Below are 26,374 nucleotides of genomic sequence, written 5' to 3'. Positions count from 1 at the left end.
ACTGAGCAACAGCTCAGATGGTAAGAATCTGGCTTTGTTGCTGTAAGGAAGAGGCAGTTCAGCATTCCTCCGCTGGAGGGCGGTAGCTACCTAGCCAGCAGAGACCATATGATGTGATGGAACACGCTAGCTTTATGGGAACAGTGCTGTACAGAAATAGCTTGTTTCTTTGCATTGCAGTTTTGCATGTTGCCAACACCGGTCTGTCAATGAGACCAACTGAGGCTGTTGCCTTGGGCAACAGATTCGAGGGAATGCTGTCTACCATCCATCCGTTGTGCTGGTAGACTTTTCACCGCTGCTGCTGGCTGTGTCTCCTCCTCCCTTGGCTTACAAAAGAAGGGAGTTGCATTTGGCACCCCACCTGGGTCCTTGATGATGCAAGGCCTGCCTTTTCTGCTCCCTTTCTAGTAGATCTGATGTAGCCCCCGCCCCCCAAACAAACCACCTCAGGTGAAGCGTCTCCTGCCAGCGAAGGCCTCAAAGATGTGTGAATTGTTTGTACGTACTACTTAGTAAATTTTCCACTACACACTAAATCCTCAAAGCAACTTGCAGACCTGATGCAAATGCGGCAAGTGACACACAGCCTTACCAATTAGCCGGTAAGTAGGTGGATGTGGCTGTGTTCCTGTGAATGCTTGAGTCAACTGCTCCAGGCGTCCAGCTGCAGGTCTGTTTTCAACAGGTTTTCAACTCACCTGCCCAAAGGCTTTTGCAACCAGGGATGTTTTTATAATTAAAACAAACATCCTCCTGGGCAGGGCTCTCTCCACCCCCTTTTTCCCAGTAGGCTTCCTCTTAATGAGGTATCTTCTCAATTGGATGGAGAAAGCAGCTTCAGGTTACGCCCAGGTGCTCAGACCAGTGTGTGTAGGGTTGTCTATGGGTTTCAGCCCTCCAGATTTTCAGCCACACCAGGATCTTTCCCACGCGGAGCTCTAGTCCCTCTCTAGACTCACGTCCTGGGGTACTTGTGCATCTTCAGGAGCAGAGGGGACCTCCCCTTCCACCCTAAGAGGCTGTAACCCAAACCATTGTAGGGGCCCACAAACTAGCAGCTACAACTTCCTTCCTGCGCCAAGACCAGTGACAAACTGGTTTTGTTGGGGCCTGGCTGTTCATATTGAAACGGTCTTCTTTTGCAGAACAAGACGATGCTTTGTTGATGTGAGCTGGTTGGTGAAAGACATGATGGGGAAACTCTGAACAGTTGTTTGGAATGTCCTTTATTCGACCTTGAGAGAGCAATAAATGAAGCACACAATGCCCCTTGTGGTGGGGTTTCACACACTGCTCTTGAACACGCAACTATTGCACACGTTGACCTATATAGGCAAGCTGCTTTCCAGCTTCCTGTCACATTCTACCTGCATGTCAAGAGACAAAATGGAGACCCCCTCATGCAGGTGGGACTGGCTCAGTTCTCAATGGCTCCCATTCAGTTCTGTGGGACAAAGGCAATAGCTTGGAGCGTGTGCAACACCTGCTTCCCATCCTGCTTCCCAGACCATTTTCACCACAGGCAGGGGCCAAGTTTCATCCCCTCTCTTCTCTATAGATGCCTTTGCTTTCTCCCATGTTAGTGAATGGGTGCTGGTCATTCCCAGAGCCCCACAGCTTGCTCCCCTCTCCTGACACAGTGGCACCACCCCAAATCATAGACCTGCTGCATCATCGCTAATTTGGCAGCAACTGGAGTATATCGAGTGGAGACTGAACTCAGCAAAGCAATTCAAGGTAATGAAAACCTGATAGTCTGGCTACCATTTTGCTCTGATCCAGGTAGCCTGCCATGAACTGGGGGGGGGGGGGAGGAATCTCAGTGACCAGTTCAGCCCAGTGGCTACCTTCCCCTGGTGCCAAAACCACATCCTGCCAAGGTGAGCCTCATTTGTCAGCCCATGAAAACAATACAAGTTTGAGGTGGCCCATAAATTGTCACAGCAAAGATCTCTTACAGGATCTCAGCAGGTCTACCCAGAAGTAAGTCACACTGCGTTTAGTGGGGCTCACTGCCAGAGAACTGCTTATAGGATTGCAGCCCTTATGGCTCCCCCCCCCCAATCTATCCGAATGGCTGAAGCCTTTTTGACACACTTTCTTAAGGACAGAAAGATTCCATCACATTTAAGAACATAAGAACAGCCCCACTGGATCAGGCCATAGGCCCATCTAGTCCAGCTTCCTATATCTCACAGCGGCCCACCAAATGCCCCAGGGAGCACACCAGATAACAGGAGACTTCATCCTGGTGCCCTCCCTTGCATCTGGCATTCTGACATAACCCATTTCTAAAATCAGGAGGTTGCGCATACACATCATGGTTTGTACCCCGTAATGGATTTTTCCTCCAGAAACTTGTCCAATCCCCTTTTAAAGGCGTCCAGGCTAGATGTCATCACCACATCCTGTGGCAAGGAGTTCCACAGACCAACCACACGCTGAGTAAAGAAATATTTTCTTTTGTCTGTTCTAACTCTCCCAGCACTCAATTTTAGTGGATGTCCTCTGGTTCTGGTGTTATGTGAGAGTGTAAAGAGCATCTCCCTATCCACTCTGTCCATCCCCTGCATAATTTTGTGTCTCAATCATGTCCCCCCTCAGGCGTCTCTTTTCTAGGCTGAAGAGGCCCAAACGCCGTAGCCTTTCCTCATAAGGAAGGTGCCCCATGAGGCACCTTTTCTCTTAAGGAAGGTGCATTTACAGAGCCAACTGGAGTGTTTGAAAGTGCTTTGGGTACATTGTCACCCTTACAGTTGGTACATCAGTCCTGTATTATTGTCCCTTGATGACAAGTGTTGGGGAGGGGGGCAGCTTGCTTCAGGGACTTGTGGCAACCCAAATTCTGCAACCTGTATATATTGTGCAGATATACTAGGTGATTTTCCATAATCCCCCCCCCCCCACACACACACTATTTAGTCATAGGGAAATGAGCTATATTGGGCACTAACCCCTCTCTCAAACCAAACAGACAACCTAGTTCCTGAGATTTTAGTAAGTGTTGCCCATACATTTGCAAGCACGGTTGTGTTACCATAAGGACTAGAAACTGGATTTAAAAAAAAATTAATACGGATTATTGGGGAACTGATTTCTGTGCCTACTAGGATGTTTTCAGAAGATACTTTCTCCACCACCACCACCACCCATTTCTCTGTTGCTTGCCTCCCAAGTAAATATTGAAATATTCAATTGACTCGTAACACAAATATAAAGCTTAGATTGACTGCAGTGCACTTTCTCTTCCATATTCTCTCCCATGTTCACCAGTGTTCACAAGTGACGGTTCAAAGTTTTTCCAGCACCACACTTCAGAATGCCCAGTCTGGCACAAAACCTTAGCCTCATGCGAGCATATTGGCACATGCTCCTAATCTTGGGGGGGGGGGGGAGAGTGGCTTTCAAATGTTCCAGGCTTCAGGGGAATGTGTGAATGTGACTCTTGCAAAGCTCTTGTGAGAGTGGGAATGTTCGAGGCACCTACTCAGCTCATGTGTGGGGGTTAGACAGGCCGGTCTAGGGGCTCCCCAACACCCTGTGCTGAACCGAGAAGGTGCCCCAGAATATCCCCAGCCCTGCACTAGAGAGGCAAGCAGGTCGCAGCAGACAAGCTTGTCCCACTGATCTGATCTCATTGTTCCCGATAAGCCTCCAAGGGGTTCCCTGCAACTCAATCTGAAAACCGCAGCCTTAAGCCATTCTTTCTGGTTTAGCCTTCTCTTTGGAGTAGTCCTTGTCCAGGGTCGCGAGTGCCCGCAAGAGGCCCATCCGGTGCCTGATGGAGTGGTCCAGGTTGACGGTGTACTTCAAGTACTTCTCACCGTCCTGCACGGTGAAGGGGAAGTCGTTGGACAGAAACTTCTCAAAGAGCTCCGGGTCGCCATCCAAGGCCATGATGTTCTTGAGGTCCGTGTGCTGGGCGTAGAGGTTCTTGCAGTTCTCGGTGAAGACCTGCCACATCGACTGGCTCTCGTAATCGCTGGTTGGCCGGCTTTGCAGCCTGTCGCTCGTGCACTGCAGAATCCAGCTCAGGCGGCAAGGCCACTGATTGGCCAAGACCACCCAGCCCGCCACGGACCGGGGGCAGATGCTGTGCCTCAAGAGGGGTTGCTGAGTCATGAGCCGGATGGTGACGGGGATGGTGTTGACGATCCTTTTCATCTGCACGATGCTGTCCGGGATGTACTTGTAGAGATTGTCACTCTCGTTGTGCAAGCAGTGGAAAGCTTCGTGGATATACTGCACGGCCTGTGCGTCTATCTGATGCTGGTCCATTTCGAGGGGCGATTCTATGTCCGTCACGGCCGCTGCGTTGCTCCTTTTTGTCTTCCTGGAGTCCTGCTCCATGTTCCGTGTGATGATGTTGTACATCAGGTCTTCCCGGCTTTGGAACGTCTCGTGCAAAAAACGCACCTTTGACCGGATGCCAATTTCCGGGATGGAGAAAGGCAGCGTCACGGTGCGGTTGAGGTAGAGGTAGCCATTGTCGGCCATTCCCTTCATGCAGGATGCTTGCTCCAAGCAAGAGACAATGATGCATGGGTCTACCACCAGGATGAAGATGAAAGGGGCGTTGGTGTCCGAAAGCAAGGTGTTGATGGCGTTCAGCACCCCAACGACCCTTTCCGGGTAGCACATGTCCAAGCTGGTGATCTCAAAGACGATTCTGAGCCTCCGCCGCTCAAAGATCTCCATGTAATAAACAAAGTTGGTGAGGATTTCAATCTCTTTCTTCACCGCACACATGAAGCCCAAATGGCTTGTGAACTTCTCGTCGTTGGTCATGCTCTCAATCTTCTTTTTCTGGCTGATGATCAAGTGCTTAATCACCGGTGCGATCGCCAGGAGTGCCCCGGAGCCAGACACAGTAGCAAGAGTGGTGCCAATGACTTTTAAGACACTGCCATCTCGTATTCCCGGCACGAGGAACGCGGTCGTGGCCAGCCCCACGCCAGCTAACAAGGCGCTTGCAAATCCCCCAGCCGTACAACAAGCTTTCTTCTTGACCCGCCACTCTTTCTGGCTGAACCCAGAGGCAAACCGTGGCTTGCTCCCAACCACGTGGTAGAAGCTCAACGGGAGAGGCCCAAAGTACTGGCGGATGTGGTCACACAAGGTCATGACCAGCCCGGCCCACAGCTTGTCACTGCCTGCATACTCCCAGGCACTGAATCTTATGAAGATAAAGTCAATGTTCTTTCTCCGGAGGTGGACCTCTGTGATGACTGGCTCGTAGAAGACCAGGTACCACAGGAGAGTGAAGTAGTTCCAGCCCTCTGGTCGTCGTGGCCTTTGGTGAGTCCTTCTGTACTCGCTTTCCTCTCTCCGGATGGATTCCTTGTGCATGCATCCTGCAGATATGGAGCATACAGACATCACCTATCACAGCTGTAGCCCTCCTGCTTATACCTTAAAACAATGTTTCTCAAACTGTGGGTCGCGAGCCAATTTCAGGTGGGTCCCCATTCATTTCACTATTTTATTTTTATTATATTAGACTTGATGCTACCAGGTGTGTGACTGCATTTGGGGAAATGTCACAGGTCTGTACTTTTAACAAGCTATGTATATTGTTTTAACAATGATAGTTAATGAGACCTGGGTAAGTGAGGGTAGGATTGCAGCCTAGGATTGTTGAAAAATGTCCTACCTGATGATGTTACTTCCGGCCATGACATCACTTCCGGTGGGTCCTGACAGGACATTCTAAAAAGTGGGTCCCGGTGCTAAATGTGTGTGAAACACTGCCTTAAAACCGCCCTCCAAAAGGGAAACTTAGGACCCCCACTCTAGTCTTGAAATGCCAAAATCCTTGGTCCTGATTACTTCCATCATCATTATCATCCTATATGAACTCGTCCACCAAATGGGTGAAACAGGTCCTATTGATTTCAAGAATCTTGGATCGACATATATTGTGTCCCAGCCCCACGAGGATCCCCGTAAGATTAGGGGCGAATTTCACAGCAAGAACCAGCGCAGCAGTGGCATAGCTAAGGGGGTGCAGGGGGTAGCAGTCGCACTGGGCAACAAGCTATAGGGGGGCAACAAGCTGAGCTTGACTCTAGTGGCCAAAATTGTGAAAATCTTGGTATGTGTGAATAATACCATCATGTTATATATCACTGGAAAGGTAATTTAATGCAGAATGCAATGAAGCAAACCTCATTTGAATATCTTTATTCCCTCAAAAGGTATGGCCAATTAACTAGGAAAAAAAAGACAACTGCCTTAAGGAACAAAAAGTGGATTTTCTGAACTCGAAACTGACCTATGAGAATGATTTTTCTGAAAGTCAATGAGATGCTATTATGATAAAGCATGGAACCAATAAGGTGTCAATATGAGTCTGCTCTCATTTCCATGTATTGTAATACAATTACTCCTGCTAACTGGTAAAGAGGCACTTTTTCAAGTGGTGCTCCTCTTATATTTAGCAGGGAGAAAATAACCCTCCCTCTTCATCCCAGCACAGTGTCTCTAATCAATAAGGGGCACATTTTTTATTTATGTAATTAAAATAGATTTTGTCATGGAGGAGGGTTACAAAATCTTCTTTGATCCCACGGAGCAGATAGATGCCTTAGCTATGCCACTGGCTGGGGGGAGGTGGCAGATCAAGTGGGTGGTGAACTGCTAGGGAGAGGAGGCAGGTTTCCCCCTATTTGCACTTTTTAAAAAGCCCAGGTGTGACATCACTTCTGGTTGAGACATCACTTCCAAAGCATCATTTTGAGCTCTGCACCGGGCTACACGTTCATTAGCTACGCCACTGCAGTGCGGTGTAACCAGTGCGGAGAGAATGTCAGACTGCAACATCTGAGACCTGGATCCCATTCCCAGTTCAGCCATGAAGCTAATGGGTTGGTTGTGGGATGACCACTTCCTCTAATCTGCCCTACCTCACAGGGTTGTGAGGATAAGGGAGGGGTGTTTGCCAACCTGAGATCCCTGAAGAAAGAACTACCCTGCATTATTTAATATAACGAAAGGGAAGGAACCCAGACCCCCTGTCCTCACGCTCTATGTCCAAACATGGCTCTCCAAGGGATTTTGGACAAACCTCACTGCAGTATCAATTATGTGTCTGAAAGCACTGACTTGCAATATGGTCGATCAGAGACTGGAGCCGGGTTCCACAGGGTGAGTAGAAGCCCACAGTGACTGGTGTGGAGGTGTGGCAGAGGGTCTTGGAAAGAGAGCAGCAATAGATGTCATCTTCGGTCATGAGATCTGGAGAGGAGAAAAATAATAAGCACCTGTAAATTTAGGGCCAGGCTTGTGATGCGTGAAAGAGCTGTGATTGGCTCTCCCTTTGGTTTTTCCCACTGGGGTGGGGGGCAGGATCCAATCAGATGCTGGGGTCATCTTTTCCCCCTTGCGCCATTTGCTCCATGAAAATCCTCTCCCATCAAAGGTGCTACTTCTCACACAGAGGTAAACTTCTGGGTATGGCCTGGACTTCTGGCCAGGTGCCCTGGTTTTATCTGGCAGCTGAGCTCTTGCACAGCTTACTTGCATTGTCAACACCATTGCCAAAACAAACACAACTGAAGGGATAAACACAGTGTGGCATTGTCAACACAGCTGATGTCACTGAAAACAAACCACAAAGCAAGACATACAGGAATCAAAATGCAGAGGGAGGATGGGTGTGATCCACTGCCCCACCAGGTTGCGTTGGCTGGGCTGACACCCTTTGTGGTGCGGCCACAGCTAGGAAGTGATGCTGAAGGCCATTTGCCTTGGGAAAACAGAGTTCCCTATTTCCCAGAGTTCTAATTTTCCACTGTGGCTTCTTGTATGTTCCTCTGTGCCTAACCAAGGTGGGACTATAAAAGCTATCCAACAGCAAGGCACGCTTGGGACTTGTCCTTTGCCTCAGGTCCTTTTATTAAAAGTTGACAACAAGGAATGATTACATTAATTGGGCTTGAGTGCTGATTACACCCAGTCCTGCCCAGGCCAGTTTGTGCCAGTTTCCCGGGCCTCAAAATCAAGTGGGTGGAACTTTGCATAATGTGCCTGCGGTATTCATGCCTGGGGCGTGTTGTGGAAGCCAAGAGCTTGGCAGGACGGTGACCCTCTTAAATATAAATATTTACGTGCATCCGTCTGTTGCTGAGCTGGTTTCACCAGCACAACTGGGTTTGCGTCCCTGTTCAGTGCAGGAGCCTGAAGGGGGCACAAAAGGCTTCAGAGGGGAGAGGAATCCAAGGTTCCTGTGTCCTTATTAGTCTGTGGAATTTCTTGCCACAAGATGTGGTGATGGCAGCTGGCCTAGATGCCTTTCAAAGGGGATTGGACAGATTGATGGAGGAAAAGTCTATCGCAGGTTACAAGCCATGGTATGTGCAACTTCCTGATTTTAGAAGTGGTTGGCAACCTTCAGTCTCGAAAGACTATGGTATAAGCCTACAGCGCCCAGTATTCCCAAGCGGTCTCCCATCCAAGTACTAACCAGGCCTGACCCTGCTTAGCTTCCGAGATCAGACAAGATCGGGCATGTGCAGTAGGTTACCTCTGAATGCCAGATACACTGGAGGGCACCAGGATGCAGGTCTCTTATTGTCCGATGTGCTCCCCGAGGCATCTGGTGGGCCACTGTGAGATACAGGAAGTTGGACCAGATGTGACAAGGAAGGACAGGGTTGTAATCATGGGGGACTTCAATTATCCTCATATTGACTGGGTCAATTTGTGTTCTGGTCACGATAAGGAAACCGGATTTCTTGACATGCTAAATGACTGTGGCTTAGATCAGCTAGTCAAGGAGCCCACCAGAGGACAGGTGACTCTGGATTTAATTTTGTGCGGTACGCAGGACCTGGTTAGAGATGTAAACGTTACTGAGCCATTGGGGAACAGTGATCATGCTGCGATCCGTTTTGATGTGCACGTTGGGGGAAGAATACCAGGCAAATCTCTAACAAAAACCCTTGACTTCCGACGGGCGGACTTCCCTCAAATGAGGAGGCTGGTTAGAAGGAGGTTGAAAGGGAGGGTAAAAAGAGTCCAGTCTCTCCAGAGTGCATGGAGGCTGCTTAAAACAACAGTAATAGAGGCCCAGCAGAGGTGTATACCGCAAAGAAAGAAGGGTTCCACTAAATCCAGGAGAGTGCCCGCATGGCTAACCAGCCAAGTTAGAGAGGCTGTGAAGGGCAAGGAAGCTTCCTTCCGTAAATGGAAGTCTTGCCCTAATGAAGAGAATAAAAAGGAACATAAACTGTGGCAAAAGAAATGTAAGAAGGTGATAGGGGAGGCCAAGCGAGATTATGAGGAACGCATGGCCAGCAACATTAAGGGGAATAATAAAAGCTTCTTCAAATATGTTAGAAGCAGGAAACCCGCCAGAGAAGCGGTTGGCCCTCTGGATGGTGAGGGAGGGAAAGGGGAGATAAAAGGAGACTTAGAGATGGCAGAGAAATTAAATGAGTTCTTTGCATCTGTCTTCACGGCAGAAGACCTCGGGCAGATACCGCTGCCCGAACGGCCCCTCCTAACCGAGGAGTTAAGTCAGATAGAGGTTAAAAGAGAAGATGTTTCAGACCTCATTGATAAATTAAAGATCAATAAGTCACCGGGCCCTGATGGCATACACCCAAGGGTTATTAAGGAATTGAAGAATGAAGTTGCAGATCTCTTGACTAAGGTATGCAACTTGTCCCTCAAAACAGCCACGGTACCAGAAGATTGGAGGATAGCAAATGTCACGCCTATTTTTAAAAAGGGAAAGAGGGGGGACCCGGGAAACTATAGGCCGGTCAGCCTAACATCCATACCGGGTAAGATGGTGGAATGCCTCATCAAAGATAGGATCTCAAAACACATAGACGAACAGGCCTTGCTGAGGGAGAGTCAGCATGGCTTCTGTAAGGGTAAGTCTTGCCTCACAAACCTTATAGAATTCTTTGAAAAGGTCAACAGGCATGTAGATGCAGGAGAACCCGTGGACATTATATATCTGGACTTTCAGAAGGCATTTGACACGGTCCTTCACCAAAGGCTACTGAAAAAACTCCACAGTCAGGGAATTAGAGGACAGGTCCTCTCGTGGATTGAGAACTGGTTGGAGGCCAGGAAGCAGAGAGTGGGTGTCAATGGGCAATTTTCACAATGGAGAGAGGTGAAAAGCGGTGTGCCCCAAGGATCTGTCCTGGGACCGGTGCTTTTCAACCTCTTCATAAATGACCTGGAGACAGGGTTGAGCAGTGAAGTGGCTAAGTTTGCAGACGACACCAAACTTTTCCGAGTGGTAAAGACCAGAAGTGATTGTGAGGAGCTCCAGAAGGATCTCTCCAGACTGGCAGAATGGGCAGCAAAATGGCAGATGCGCTTCAATGTCAGTAAGTGTAAAGTCATGCACATTGGGGCAAAAAATCAAAACTTTAGATATAGGCTGATGGGTTCTGAGCTGTCTGTGACAGATCAGGAGAGAGATCTTGGGGTGGTGGTGGACAGGTCGATGAAAGTGTCGACCCAATGTGCGGCGGCAGTGAAGAAGGCCAATTCTATGCTTGGGATCATTAGGAAGGGTATTGAGAACAAAACGGCTAATATTATAATGCCGTTGTACAAATCGATGGTAAGGCCACACCTGGAGTATTGTGTCCAGTTCTGGTCGCCGCATCTCAAAAAAGACATAGTGGAAATGGAAAAGGTGCAAAAGAGAGCGACTAAGCTGATTACGGGGCTGGGGCACCTTCCTTATGAGGAAAGGCTACGGCGTTTGGGCCTCTTCAGCCTAGAAAAGAGACGCTTGAGGGGGGACATGATTGAGACATACAAAATTATGCAGGGGATGGACAGAGTGGATAGGGAGATGCTCTTTACACTCTCACATAATACCAGAACCAGGGGACATCCACTAAAATTGAGTGTTGGGCGGGTTAGGACAGACAAAAGAAAATATTTCTTTACTCAGCGCGTGGTCAGTCTGTGGAACTCCTTGCCACAGGATGTGGTGCTGGCGTCTAGCCTAGACGCCTTTAAAAGAGGATTGGACGAGTTTCTGGAGGAAAAATCCATTATGGGGTACAAGCCATGATGTGTATGCGCAACCTCCTGATTTTAGGAATGGGTTAAGTCAGAATGCCAGATGTAGGGGAGAGCACCAGGACGAGGTCTCTTGTTATCTGGTGTGCTCCCTGGGGCATTTGGTGGGCCGCTGTGAGATACAGGAAGCTGGACTAGATGGGCCTATGGCCTGATCCAGTGGGGCTGTTCTTATGTTCTTATGACCTTTGGCCTGATCTAGCTGGGCTCTTTTTATGTTCGAAGGTTAGCCCCAGGAGGGCTTCCAGTGAAGCCTATGAATGAGCAATCCCAACAGGGTCATCCTGGACAAAGGGGGTTTGGACCCCTACTTTTATTTGCCTGAAAGCCAGGCCTCTTTTCCTACCAATCACCTTGGGGCATCTGCTCACCTGGGGTGATTTCACCTCCTGTTCTGCAGTTTGCTTTCTGTTCAGTTTTGCCAAAAATGCTATACTCTTGCTTGCATAATTTAGGTCCCGATCCTATTCCATTTTTCCAGCACTGGTGCAGCCACAAGAGAACAAATGTTCCCTTACCTTTAGGAGGCCTCTGTGACTGGCCTTCCCACCATAGGATGCAGCACATGCGCCACTGCACCGGCTGCACCGGCACTGGAGAATTGGATAGGACTGGGTCCTAAGTTTCTTCAATGCTGTTGGCAAAGAAGATGAGCTTTGCAAGATCTAAGCTGCCTGAAGAAACCAAAGATCCTTGCTGGAACTCTGTCCTTCCAGCAGTTCTCATGTAACCCACATCGACTCCAAGTTTGCAATTATGCCCCCCTCCCTTTTTCAGGAGAGAAGTTTTTAATCGTAGCCTTGAGACAGTAGGCCCTGTGCTGACCTCTTTCAGTCTGGGATAGTTTTTTCCCCCTCAGTGTAAAGCAGGGGTGTCCAAAGATTTTGGCAGGAGGGCCACATCGGCTCTCTGACACTGTGTCGGGGGCCGGGGAAAAAAAGGATTAATTTACATTTAAAATTTGAATAAATTTACATAAGTTTACATAAATGAATATATTAAAGATGAACTTATATGAATGAATGAATGAAGGCATCTTGCAATAGCTCAATGCCTATACGCCTATAAAAGGCCTTGCACCAAGCAAGGCTGGCCTTTCCTTTGCTGCTGCTGCTGCATCACAGATGTGAAAGAGCAAGCAGTGGAGGGAGCTCTCATCCCACAGCTCACACGAGAGGCCCTCACACTGAGAGCAGTTGCGTTGGGCCAGTGCGGGCTTCAACAAATCTCTGGAGGGCCAGAGGCTCATTGGAGACTGGGGGCTCCCTGAGGGCCGCATTGAGAGGCCTTGAGGGCTGCAAGTGGCCTCTGGGCCGGGGTTTGGGCACCCCTGGTGTAAAGCATACACTTTGTGGGGCGCTAAGTCCACTCCTTCCCATAGCTGCATGCCAGAGGAAGCTTTGCCAAACACACAACTGTCAGTGGCATGAAGTGACCACTCTCGGAGACCAATCTGTGGCCAGTTCCTCAGCTGACCCTGTTGGCCTACAGGCTAGGTTATGCTGCTAGATGGGCAGCGGCATTGCTGTGGAGGGGTGCGGGCTGCCCCAGGTGATGTAGGGGGTGAGTAGGGGGTGACACCACTACTTGCCAAGATTTTTTAAAATGGTATTTTTGAATAATACCATCGTGTTATATATCAATTGATGTGTCATTTCACGTGGAATGCAATGAGCCAAACTGCGTTGAAATATCTCTATTCTATCAAAAGTTATAGCCAAAAAACCAGCAGGGGCGGGGCGATGATGCATCCCCACACCCAATGTCTAGGGCATTGCCCTGCCCACTGCATGGAAGGAGATCCATCATAGGGGTGACGTGCTCGCCTCCTGCACTGGCTGATGCACACTAGAGACACCACTGTGTATGGGGGGGGGGGGAGGACAGACACATTCAGCAGAGTCCAGCACTAAAGCTCTTACCATATCAGGTGCTTGAGCATCCACCCACCCACACACTCATCTATGTTGGGATGCTCACTATCAACCCCTCTCCCTGCATATAGAAAAATAGCATGTCAGGGAAAAGATGAATGCCATTTCCTGAGAGTCTAGTTTTCTGTATGCAAGTGATTTAAAAATGAGGGAATGATTTAAACATGCCACTTCCCCATGTGCAGCTTGAAGCAATACGGTCCAGGAAGAGCCTTGCCTTGCTACTTGATTCTGCTGCATGGTCAGACTTGGTCCATGAAACGTTTACAGTCATGACAGAGAGAGTAAGTGAGCCATCCAAGCACCAGCTGTCTCTCTGTTTTCAAGACAGAGGTTGACCTCAGCATTGACGGGAAGGGAAGAGTCTGAATCATGAGAGACTCTTGACTCAGCAGTGTTGCTCCGCTGAGTAAGTCAGCATGTCAATAACAACCTCATGAGGTTGGGTTACACTGGGATGCGCTTCCAAGGCATTTGCAAGTAAAACACAGACGCCTGAGGATTCAGAGCCTGTGTGTCTCCACACCGAAGATTCCTCGCTCCAAAACGCTACACAAAGATCAGTAGAATTCCACATAAAGTTGTCAACATCCTCTTGGGATGGACAAAACCACCTCCACCCAAGACATTATTTGTTCATTCGAGAGGCACTGTCTACTGTATGCTCCCTTTGGTGGCTGTAGCTGCTGGCTACTATTTCAAGTAGTGGTCTTCAACCTTTTTCCATGCCATGACCCTAATACATAAGAAATAAAGTATGAGATTGGGGACCCACTGTTGATTCTACCCAGGGAGACCAGATGTTCTATTTTTCCATGACGTTCTTTTTTTTTTGTGTGTGTGTGTCCTGGAAAAGAACTTAAACCCCATTGGGGTCACAACCCCTAGGTTGAAGGACCGACCTGGGCTCCTGGCACCTATACTTAGAATGGGTAGACCTGGGCTCTTAGAGCCCATATTTAGAATGGGTAGACCTGGGCTCTTAGCACCTATGCTTAGAATGGGTAGACCTGGGCTCCTCGTGCCTATACCTACAATGGGCAGACCTGGGCTCCTCGCGCCCATACTTACAATGGGTAGACCTGGGCTCCCGCCGCCTATACTTAGAATGGGTGGACCTGGGCTCTTAGAGCCCATATTTAGAATGGGTAGACCTGGGCTCTTAGCACCTATGCTTAGAATGGGTAGACCTGGGCTCCTCGTGCCTATACCTACAATGGGCAGACCTGGTCTCCTCGCGCCCATACTTAGAATGGGTGGACCTGGGATCCCAGCACCTATACTTACAATGGGAGACCTGGGCTCCTTGTGCCTATACTTAGAATGGGAAGACCTGGGCTCCCAGCGTCTATACTTACAATGGGTAGACCTGGACACTGATTCAAAACATTACATGCTTGAAGGAACATTGGGGGGGAGGATACACAGCCAATAAACAGGGTTGCCAAGCCTCCAGGATTGGCCTACATTCTCCAGGAATCAGCATTGATCTCCAAGTGACAACTGAAAGCAATCCTGGAGATTTCGACAGGTCAGCCAAAATTTCCAACATTACAACATGCTAGGAAAAAATTAATCTTCAGGAACAGCTTCAGCAGGTGTTGGCAACCCAATGCATAGAGAAGACAGAAGCTGGAGATTTTTGCTGTTGCCCAGGAAGAAGGACATTTGTGAGGAAGTGGAAACCCCCCACCCCCAAAGACAAAACCAAACCAAAAAAAAAAAAAAAAACCCACTACAACAAAAAGAAGGTTATGCTTTTTGCTTTTGGGGAAACTAAAATTCCTTACTGAGAATCTTTCCTTATGAAAATAATCCAAGAGGAAATGGGAAATGGACTTGGGATCAAGAAACTCAGCACAGTCATGACATTCTGCTAGTAAAAATCAGTCTGCTTTTCTCTTATCCACATCACAGAGAATTATGTAGAATTGTTTTTAAAAACATCTCAATGGTATGATATTCCTGCCAAGCTGAAGAAAATATTACCAGAGAACTGCAGGAAATTCCAAGCTGCATTGTAAAGCAATCGTAGGAAATTCGCTGATAAATAGTTCTCGGAAAGGTTTCAGATCGGAAAACAAAGAGAAGCTTTCAAGTAGCGGATGGATTAAAAAGAGCTGACATCTGATCTTAGGTCGACATTCATGTATATTTGGAAAGGAAGAATCAATTCCTCCTCTTCCTACTTACTGGAACACACTTGGAAAGACAGATGCCATTAGCTTCCAGCTAATCCCCTAGAGTTGAACTGAACTGCTTGTCAATTGCATGTCAATTACAGTTAACCTCCCCTTGAAAAGAGATTTTTTTTAAAAAAAAAATTTTGGAATTCCAGACCTGGGAATGCAATTCTTTGTCCAGTCTTTGCTTAGAAGACTGTTGTCAGAGATCTAAACACAGTCGAGTTTAGCCGTTTAGTTTTGCTGTGAAACAATAAGAACAGAGGCATTCGTGATACCTGAATTTATAATCATCAGAGAAAATAATTTGAAAATAGTTCTTACTCAGTTCTTGCCTCTGTGCTGATAAGCTGGAAACATTTTCTACTTGGGGATTTTTTTAAAAAAAATTTAGGGCTGGGTGTTGTATATTATTTGTCTGGTGTGTATTTTTTGCATTAAATTTCTAAAAAACTGTGTTTCCTACAGAAGTTTTGATGCAACATTTGAACTGAACCTTCTCTCACCCCCCCCCATACAGGTGTCATAAACCCACAAGGAACCCTACCGTTTTTGATGGAAGAGGAGTCCATGTTCGCAGAGTGGGCTCCAGCTTGGGGGCACGCATGTCCCGCTTCATGACTTTCCTCGCAGGGATGTAATCTTGCAACCTCCTCATTATTGGAACACATCAGCACCGGTGCTGGGGGGCTGTCGACAAGAGGCCCCAGGTAAATAGGACCCTAGGAGAGAAAAAAAGACAAGTGATCACCTGTTCCATCTGACACCTCAACTTCCTTTGAGCGTTTTCAGTTTGTAATTCAAGCCGGCAGACGGGTGAGTGGGAATCACAACCCTGATGTCAGCTTGATTTCCAGTTTGCTTTTAGAAAACCACTTCTGAAGATCCAGATGAGGTGGGAGTGGATACCTTTTGCTCAGGTTGCTTCTGCCTAAGAAAGAGAAATGAAAGCAAGCCAGCAAGCCGTGTACTGGAATTAAAAGTTAAAAAAAATATACGGAAGGTGTGGCCAATTAAAACAAGTTTTAATCTGACATTGCATAATAGCAGAATTAATTAGCAATACAAATTTTTCAGGCACTTGTGAAAGAGGGTGACTCTAAAGGGCATGTATGGAATGGGTGTCGACCAAAGGCTGGAGAGCAGGCTGTCAGGAAAGCAGGCTGAGCCAGCTCAAGAGAAGGACACCCCTGCTCTCTTCATGCCATTCAAGCCAGAGATCACCTTGACTCCAAAAAATGTATGATGAGATCTCAATGCAGAGGTGCTTTCCCTTCAGAGCAAATGGAAACAATTGTTGGGCATGGATTTGGAAACAGGTGCGCCTGGAGAGCTTTACAAAGCTGAGTGTGATCACAGCCATCAATTAAAGCTGGGATTAGCAACTGGAAGGCTGGACCTGGATCTGTTCCTCCTCTTCTCCGGGGAAGAGTGGCCACCTGGATCACTCAAAGTCCAGCTCAGGCAAGATGAGCGAAAAGGGACTAACATCCCTGGACGTCCTTGGGCCCAACCATCACTGGGGTAAGTGGGCTTTGGATTATATTGAAAGGATGAGACCAAGGAGGAAAGAGGTCTGTGGAGGCAGAGTGGCTCTTTGAGGGAGGGTGGTCACCACCCCTATTCCAAGGAGCCTGGAGTAACTGCCAGGAGCTACTGCCTGGCCTGGATTTACTGCCAGGACTGTCAGCTTTGGGTAAAAAAAAATGCAAGCTCTTGGAGAGGGCCAAGAGGAAGAAGCTCTAGGCTACAATCTGGAAGGTTAGGGTGGAAGTTGGCAGGTCTCTGGAGCCAGGATGGAAACTGGCAATTCCAGGATGGAGTCGATGCTCCCCACACAGCCCTTGTAGAGCACATAACTTTGAAACTTCTTGGGGGGGGGGTGCCTTCAAGGCAAAGAGGCTCAATTTCCCATTAGTTCCTATGGAAAACCTGACTCAATCCCCCAACTTTTAGCCATTAAAAAAAAATTAAAAATTTTTAAAATTTAGCCATTAAAAAAAATTGATTGATTGTATTTATAAGTGACTATAGGTAGCAATATAGGGCCTATAGGAGGCCCTAAACCCTCCCCATGTGTATGGCATAAGAAATTTGGACTCCACCCGTTGTTGGCATCCTTCAGTCTCGAAAGACTATGGTGTCACGCTCTGAATGGTGGTTCTGGAACAGTGTCCTCTCCAGAGCGCGAAGCCTGGGTAAAGTAGGTATGGAGGATAGGCTGTTACCCATGCAGCAAATCCCCCCTCTCCCACTCATCTGGGTTTTTTCCCCCTCTGGTTTGTGGTCATATATGATAAGTTGGGGTGGAGCCAAATGTATGGGCAGAGCCTGGTTGAACCTGAGCCAAGTATACAAATGGGCAAGACTGCCTCCTTGAGGTCCATCTCTTCTCTTCCAGTTGCACCAGTTTAATCCTTTTGGCCCCATGCTTTACAAATCTCGTTCAATGATGAAGGTACTTATGAGCATGTACAGAGTGACTTTCCTTCACCATTAAACAACTTTGAAGCTGCTACTATCATTCCTGCAGGAGTCAGTGGGATTCTTCCAAGGGTCCTATAGGGCTCCTATTGACCTCTGGTGGGGGGAGGGGAGGAGTCCAGTTAGGCACCTCCAGCCCCACTAGAAGCCAATATGCAGGGCCAGCATTAAGCCAACTAGACCCATTGTTCCCACGCCTAAGGGCCCCCCACACTCAAGGAATCACTCTAGTCTTGTGTGCAATTTGATTTGAAAATGTGGTTAGATCAATTTGGTCCATTAACTCACATACACTGGCGTAGCTAGAGGGGGGCAGGGCACTAAGTTTTGCAGGGAGCCTCATCGCAGCGTGCAAGCAGCTCCTCTCTTCCCCTTTGGAGCCATTTTTTTGGGGGGGGGCAAAACTAGAGGTGAATGGCTCCCAAGGGGGGGCCACTTGCATGCTGCGGGGAGGCTCCCTTCAAAATGTAGTGTCCCACCCCCCCTCTAGCTACACCAGTGCTCACATGCACTTTTTAAGCATGCATTTTTGTTTGCTTTCCCTTCTACCACTGTAGAAAGTCGACAATAAATTTTATTTATATCTCAAAGATTCTGCAGACCTTGGTTGTGAACCCGGGACCCTGCAAAACACTGCAGCTGCAAAGGCAAAGCCCTGCCAATGTGCCTAAGGTACTCCATGTTACCAGCTAGAGCACGCAAGGGTGGAAAGGGCGGAAGGCGCTGCCCATTAGCTGCTACCATTGGCAGCCTTCCTGCCCATTAAGTGGGGGGTGTGTGCAATCTGGTGTCCTACCCCTGTAGCATAGCAGCTTTCACTTCTCTGCTACACAGCAGGCACACACGGTTTTCAAAGAGATGAACATGCACATTCATGGTGCTCATTTGAGCATCTTTGGGATATCCATTAGCCCTGGGGTTTACTCAAGGAAGGGATCCACAAGGTCATCTAGTCCAACCCGCTGCCTACAGCAGAAAATTATTCCAGAGCAGGTGCGAGTTGAACCTCTACTTGAAAATCTCCAGTGAGTGAGAAAAAGTTGCAAATGGTATTTTCTTACAGATTTACATCTGTGAGCCCTGAAATCCAAAACCGATATTGGATTCAGTTCACAAACGGAGCCCCAAATATTTTTTTAACTGGGAGAAAAAATATTAAAAATAAAGCAACAGAGAAACCAGGGGACATCCACTAAAATTGAGTGTTGGGAGAGTTAGAACAGACAAAAGAAAATATTTCTTTACTCAGCGTGTGGTCGGTCTGTGGAACTCCTTGCCACAGGATGTGGTGATGGCGTCTAGCCTGGACGCCTTTAAAAGGGGATTGGACAAGTTTCTGGAGGAAAAATCCATTACGGGGTACAAGCCATGATGTGTATGCGCAACCTCCTGATTTTAGAAATGGGTTATGTCAGAATGCCAGATGCAAGGGAGGGCACCAGGATGAGGTCTCTTGTTATCTGGTGTGCTCCCTGGGGCATTTGGTGGGCCACTGTGAGATACAGGAAGCTGGACTAGATGGGTCTATGGCCTGATCCAGTGGGGCTGTTCTTATGTTCTTATCCTCCCCAGTTATGTGTTCAGTTATGTAAATATTAGCTCTCCAATTCGTTCAATGTCTTTCATTCATTTTCAAGGTACACGCAGTCCGGAAAAGAGCCAATGGCAACCAGTGGGATAGAAATGCCAGGTAAATTAGGACACGTAGCCCACAAGACCAACTTGGATCACTGTATATATAGCAAGATGGGGTGAGAAGATGAGATATACCTGGGCCACAGGAAAGCATGTGACAGTGTACTTCATGACATGAGCTGGTGGCAAACTGAGCTCAAACCTGGCCTAGTTATGGACAAAGCCCGTGAGCGCCTGGAAGTGTCTTCCTCCCTGTTTCACAAATGTGGCTCTTCTTCCTAGGCTTGGCTTCCTCCTCAGACCTTGGAAGTTTGTGGAGAGCTGCTTAGTTACAAATGCACCTTTAATGTGTTCAGCTGAGGAGGAATAGACAGGACGCAGAGGTAAGCAACAGCCTTGAAATCACCAAGACATAAAAGACCTTCCCAAATGAAGAGGTTTTCATTTGCACAGTAAACAGTGGCCAGGGGCCTGTTTGGAGAGGGGGGGCATGAATAAGAGTCAGTGGAAGACCCCCCCCCCCTCCAGTGGTAAAAGGAGATCTTAGCCTCCCAGGCTAGCTGCTATCAATAACACAGGAGCGAACAGGATCTGGGCATCTTAAGATGGACAAAAATGACACTCTGGTCCATTCCTCTCTTCTCCTCCACACTGCTCTATTCCCTTCTTCCTTTTCAAATTCAGGAAGCTTGGGGGAGGAGGTGGATTGGGGGAGATGAGGGTGGGTGGTTCTCCTGCCAGCCTGCAACCTGAGGCTGCCAGCTCAGTTGAACTCATGGAGAGGCCGGTCCTCACCAACCGGTCACCCCACTGCTGCCATTGTCTCCTCTTACAGGGGAACAAAGCTACCCACAGCTGATAGCCTGAGTCAGGAGGAGGTGATGCCGCTTCCCTCTCACTTGACTGGGGTGCTTTCTTCTGGGGGGGGGGGGAAGGAGACAAGTGGCAACCAAGTGCCCGAAGACGGTAGTGGTGTCACCTCCTTCTGACTTGGGCAACTGGCTGGACACAGGCCCGTCCTGTCCCTGCATTGTTGCTCTGCTGGTGCCTGAGTGGTGTGGGAATTGTTACAGACCTGCCCCAAAATAAGTATAGGTCCCTTTGTATGTTGAGAATTATTTAATTACATGCGCAGTTGGGGTAGGAAGCTGACAGCATGTCTGTCCTCTGGAGACACAAGGTAGATGCTGAGCTCTTTCGGTGGAAGTTGAAAATGGAAGAGGATATCCCTGTGGGGACCACGTCTGCCAGAGGGTCTAGTCCTGGGCCAGTTTGTTCCTCAATGGGGGGGCACACTTCAACCGGGGGGGGGGGGGTGTCCTGAGGGGGACACCATGGCCATGCTTTTCAGCAAAAGGTACAGCACCGTGGGTGACAGCAGCAGCTACCCAGAGTCGGAGGCAAAATCTTTCCTTGGTACCTGCCTTTTCGATTGGAGATGTCAGACGGAACCCAGGACCTTCCGCATGCAAGATCTGTGCTCTATCAGGGCAGTCCACGTACAAGACTGACTGAGGTGCAATCCTGAGGTACCCTTGGGCCAGCGCAAGTCCCTTGCACCAGCCCAGGAGGGTTGCAAACATGCCTTAAGACACATTTGTGGCTCCTCATGAGTCAGTCAGGCTGGTGCGCTGGCCTGCGGTGGCTGCATTCAGCCTCCACACTGATGGAGGGACCAAGCCTTGCATGGGCCAAGCTTGGCTGATGCAAGGCTCTGAGATGGGCAGGGAGGAGTCAGGAGGGAGGTGTTCTGGGGCGGGGGAAGGGTGGGCCGTGGGCGGCCCCGGGGTGGGCAGGCGGGGAGTGGGAGGCAGGCAGACAAGGACATGTGGAGGAGAGGAGAGTGGCGGGCTAGAGTGTCTCTGATTTCACAGACACTCTAGCCCACCGCTCTCTTCTCCTCTACTTATGTGCTCTGTCCCCCTTTTCAAATCCAGCGAGTGAGAGGAGGAGTGATGGGGGGGATGGGACAGTATTTGGCACTTCACCTCAGTTGCTGGCACATCTTGGGCCAACCCTGAAAAATCCCATTAAAAAAATTATGGTTGGTCTGTTTGGAACAGGATGTTGGGAACGATGGAGGAAGCAAGGCTCTTTCAGATGCTCCTTTACTGTCCCAAGGAAGTAAAGGAGGAGGGGGAAATTACTCTGCAGGAACATCTCAGTGAGCACCTGGGGCAGGTCCCAGCTTGTGCTACAAACGGTGTCATTATCCCAGCTGGAAGTGTTGCAGCCGGGGCAGAGCAACACTTGCCAGGATGGGGCTGCCACACTTCTTCAAGGCCAGGAAGTTGTGGAAAGCAGGGCATGACTCATGCTGAATGGCACAGGCATTAACTAGGCTTTAAGGGTCAGTATGTGATGCCAAGATGCTCATTATGAGGATTATGGCTATCGACTGCAGAGGAACTTCCTGCCATTATATCCTTCCCCAGCCCCGTCTTTCTCCCTCTGCTGCCATGGTTGGAACAAAGAATTCTGTACAATTCCCAGATATTGGTCTATTTCCGTATCTCATTCTAAGGGATCGAGTCACGGACCAGACTTACCTGCTGTTCGGGCTGGGCCCCGACAGCACCTAACAGCTGTCAGGTGGGCAAAAATGCAACAGGTAACACCTCCCCCACCATGGCACCTCTATGCCAGGAAAACTTCACCTGCTGAATTGTTGCCGTCCCATTCTGGTGAGGGGGAAGTAGGGTTCAATAGCCACCCACCTGTGGTTGTTTTGAGGGAGCAGAAGAAGCACACCGTACTTGACTAGTAGCCACAGGATGTACCAATATAGTTTTTTTTTTTCCTGTGTCAAAAGTGTCCACAATAAGACAACAGAGGTAGACATACTTAAGCTTTTAAGTGGGAAAGAAGATCCTTGTCTGTTCCGCCCTGTCAATATGGCATGACTCCACATGTTTCTAGATCAGGGGTGTCAAACGTAAGACCCGGGGGCCGGACGCATCCTGCGGAAACTTTTTATCCGGCCCTCAGGGTCTCAGCTGCTGAGCAGTGCTGAGGAGTTACTGCCGAATTGAGCTCTCCCGTATCTCAAAATATGATCAAGATTTGCATATTTTCTCTTCTGCCATGGCAGCTAAAGTGAGAAAAAATGCTTATTTTTGGTTATGACCTATTTGATGACATCACTTCCCGCCTAATGACATCACTTCCGGCCCTCAGCAGGCATCATGAATGCTATTCGGCCCTCTGTATGAAACGAGTTTGACACCTCTGTTCTAGATCTTTCATCCAATTTCTCCCCCCCCCCCCCCCAATTGCACTGTCTGGAAATACTCTACTGTTGAAAAGTTTTCCTTTCATCAGCTGGAATGTTTGTGATCGTTCTATGAGAGCACAACTGCTCAGTTGGGGTGGTGGACTTACACCGGGAAGATCCAGGTTCGAATCCCCCCTCAGCCACAAAGCTTCCTGGGTGACCTTGGGCCAGTCACTTTCTCTCAGCCTCATCTACCTCACAGGGTTGTTGTGAGGTCAAAAGGAGGGGAGCAACTGTGTACACCACCCTGAGCTCTTTGGAGGAAGGGCGGTATAAAAATGAAAAAAATAAATAAAAATAAACTGGGGGTATAGATATGCCTTGTAGGCAACAGGTGGTTTTTTTGTGTGTTTTATATATTATTATGGCATTTTCCAAGAACCGGCTAAATCAAAGCAAAATGATGAGCCAAAGGGGGTTGTGTCCTTGGTGCATCGCTGGTTTGTTAACCCAGTGACATGGGTTGCCAACTCCCCAAGTTTGGTCTGGAGTCCACAGGAATCGGCATCCATCTCCAGCTGACCGCTGTACATCTGGCCTTGCTTTACTTACAGCTCCAATCTATACATGTCTACTCAGAAGTAAGTCCCACTGAGTTCAACGGACCCCACCCTTAGGTAAGCATGCATAGGACTGCAGCCTTAATGGCCTTGTGTGAGGAAGGGAAAGGAAATTGCCGGGAATAGTTGGGAACTGAATGACCTTGGTAAGATGCTTACACTACCCATGTAGGGTGTTGTGCAGAGGGAGGGAGTTAAAAATTATAGCACACTTTCTATGCCTCCTGACCATGTCTAGCTCCTCATCCCATGAGTCCGTCCCATGAGAGGTGTAGGGGGGGGGAAACATTTGCCAAGGACGGAGAGCCGGAAGCCGCTTTTATGTCCCGAGACCCCCTAAATTCTGATTCATAGCAGGGGAACTGGTCCTGTTCTGCTCAGCCTGTGTCTAGGTGGGGTGAAAGACTAGCCTTTCACTCCAGGGCTGGGATACTTGTAAATTCCACCCTATCCCATAGATTTTCTCGGTGTAGGAATTTGGGGTTTTGTTTCGGTGAAAGACCATGAATGGCTCCAGCAGCCCGACCTGGTAGAGACGCAGGTCTACATTCTGACTTGCATCTTTCCCTTACAAGAGGAAGAGTCTGCAGTTTTCAGTGACACCCCCTTCCTTGTCCAACTCCTTGTATCCCCCCCCCTCCCTGAAAAAAAATCTGTGCCTGACAATTGGATCCTCAGGAACCAAATGGCACCGCAGGCTGGAGAGAGGGAATAATAAAAAATCATACCTCCCCCCCCCTTAGAAGACAGCACCTAGGTAAGAAGGGTTTTGATCCAACACCATATCTTGCGGTCCTCCTCCTACACACAAGCAACTATCAGTAATTCTCTCTCTATTCTTTTAAACCGACGGATCACCTTCCTCATGATCTTTCACTCACTTGGTCTTTCACCCCAAATCCTGTCCCGCCTGTTCCATAACATCATTTCATTCTGTACCTAAGAGACCAATGCCCTGAAAAATAGTGCCATGCTTTAACAGGTATTTCCCCTTTCAGACATGATTTGAAGGCTTAGATAAATGTCCAAAAATGCCTCCCGTTCAGCGCTTAAAGCGCCGTGAGATGGGGTGCGATGCCACCCTGCTTCCTTTCAAACTGACATAACCGAGCCTGGCCTAATCACTCCATTCCCCCCCCCCCCAAATCACAGAACAGCCTCCTGGGGTGAACATCCTGAACTTGTGATCATATATAACTCAGTAAACAGAGTTGACCTTTTACCAAGGATTAGATTAGCACCCTGCGTGTGAGATGCTCCTCTCTGTCGTCCCTCCAAGGGATGAGAGGAGAATTTTACCCTTCCTGAGCTGCTGCCCCACATTTCTGATCAGGAGCAGAGGGGCGGTAAAAATCCTCCTCCCTGTTTGCCAGGACAACATGGAAAACAGCACCTTACACCCTTGTCGGGGCCATTTGGGTGACAGGCCTGGCATTCAATCGGTGCACCTCTATAGTGGTGAAAATGTAATAAACTCAACATTTCCTTGATTATCTCTTTTGCTATCAGGGCAGGGGGCTGCTCTGGAGTGGAAACCCCAGATCTGCACCCTGATGTTGGAGCATCTAACCCACACTATTGGTGTGAGGCCACCCCAGACATACCAAGTGGTTAGTAGTAGTAGTAGTAGTAGTAGTAGTAGTAGTAGTAGTAGTAGTAGTAGTGACTTTATTGTGCTACAGCACAACGAAATTTATGCACCTTTGAGATACAAGCATAAATATATACTACAATTCCAACAATCACACTCTGCACACTCAGCCACACATTCTACACAACATGCATCATAAAACAGTATAGCCCAGGAGCAACTATATCGCCTTATTCAACGTAATTATGGCTGTGGGATAGAAACTGTTCAGGAATTGCGTGGTGCTGCTCTAATAGTTCTGTATCATCTACCCGAAGGCAACAGTTCAAAGAACTTATGAGCTGGATGGAAGGGGTCTCTCAGAATACTATGTGACTTCTGCAGACAGCAAGATGTATAGATGTCCTCCAAAGCTGGTAGATGAAGCTTTTTTGTCCCCTGCAGAGCAATTTCCGTACCACACCAAGATATCATAGGTTAGGACACTCTCAATGGTGCAATGACAGTAAGACACAAGCAGCTGCTGTGACAAATTTAACCTCCCGAGCTTCCTCAGAAAATATAACTGCTTTTGTGCCTTTTTTTTTAAATCAACATGCTGGTGTTAATAGTCCATGAGAGGTCCTCTGTGATGTAAATACCTAGTGGTTAGATCCTTGGTAAGTCATCACCCATAGGTACCCAAATAGCTGATCTGTGTTGTGGATTCATGAGCTGTCTAAGTCTCCATCTTACAGGCTAAAGATCAAGAAGATAAACAGACTTACCCCAGGTCACATAGGAAGCCTTTGGGAGGGAGCTGAGCCAGGAGTTCTCAGGGTCTCCAATTCTTATCTACCCATTGGAGCTTCACTACCCAAACCATAAGGCCAGTGAAGTTCTCCGTCCTAGATGTGCTTCCACTTCCAAGAGAAAATCACTGTGGTTTCCCCCTCGGGATCATTCCAGACTCTTTTGAAGGCAGGAGGCGGTTGGGGAACATTCCTGATTCACCACCTCCACCCCTCCTCTTAGTGCGGAGGATTACAGAGGCGCCCTCAAACCTCCCCTGACCTGTTTTCTTGGGGCGGGTTCATGGAGCGGAGGAGGAATGTGGGGGTGGATTCTTGTTGCTGCCTCTGCTTTGGCCTGATAAGCAGGACACGGAGCTAGCGGGATTTGGTTGCAAAACTATCCAGTTATTTCCAAAAGTGTTTGCAAAGCTTCCAAACCTCTTCAGTTATTTCGAGCTTTCATATACATTTCAGTACACATGGGGGGAAATTGTCATTAGTCCTTCCTAAAATTGGATATGTGGATCTAGATGATCCCTGATCCATCCAGATTAATCATGCCCATAAGCAATGTTTGGGGCAATGTGGGTGTGCATTGGAGAACAATTTATAGTGCTAGCCCAAGCCTTATTGAATGGGTTCAGTGTGTCTTCTGATGGAAATAGGAATACTGTACATATCCTATAACACAGGGTTTCTCAGACACCTTACCTTGGTGACCCACTGTGACATCCACAATGGATTTGGGGCCCGCCAAAGGCAGGAAGCTGCAAGGTAAAATGGTGTGTGACCCAGAATTTGGTTCTGGGTTGTGTTGGCATGCAACCTGTGACATTGGCTGTGTTGCACTGTCGTTCTCAAACTGTGTGTCACAACTCA

At 48.3% G+C, this 26,374-nt stretch overlaps 1 protein-coding gene across 1 annotated transcript in view; it reads right to left on the bottom strand.

Moving 5' to 3' along the window:
• Window positions 1–3,696: 3,696 nt before the first annotated feature.
• The window catches only part of NKPD1 (NTPase KAP family P-loop domain containing 1), a 28,114-nt gene continuing 5,436 nt past the window's right edge, over window positions 3,697–26,374 (bottom strand). Inside the window, exons 2-5 of the mRNA XM_066638115.1 lie at window positions 15,726–15,900; window positions 8,112–8,181; window positions 7,108–7,265; window positions 3,697–5,357 (exon numbers count right to left, since the gene is read on the bottom strand). Coding sequence (XP_066494212.1) covers window positions 3,697–5,357; window positions 7,108–7,265; window positions 8,112–8,181; window positions 15,726–15,900 — 2,064 coding nt within the window. The remainder of the gene's footprint in view (window positions 5,358–7,107; window positions 7,266–8,111; window positions 8,182–15,725; window positions 15,901–26,374) is intronic.

This window comes from Tiliqua scincoides, chromosome 10, assembly GCF_035046505.1.
Source record: "Tiliqua scincoides isolate rTilSci1 chromosome 10, rTilSci1.hap2, whole genome shotgun sequence".
NCBI classification, from domain to species: domain Eukaryota; kingdom Metazoa; phylum Chordata; class Lepidosauria; order Squamata; family Scincidae; genus Tiliqua; species Tiliqua scincoides.
This window is presented reverse-complemented; position numbering and strand designations above follow the sequence as displayed.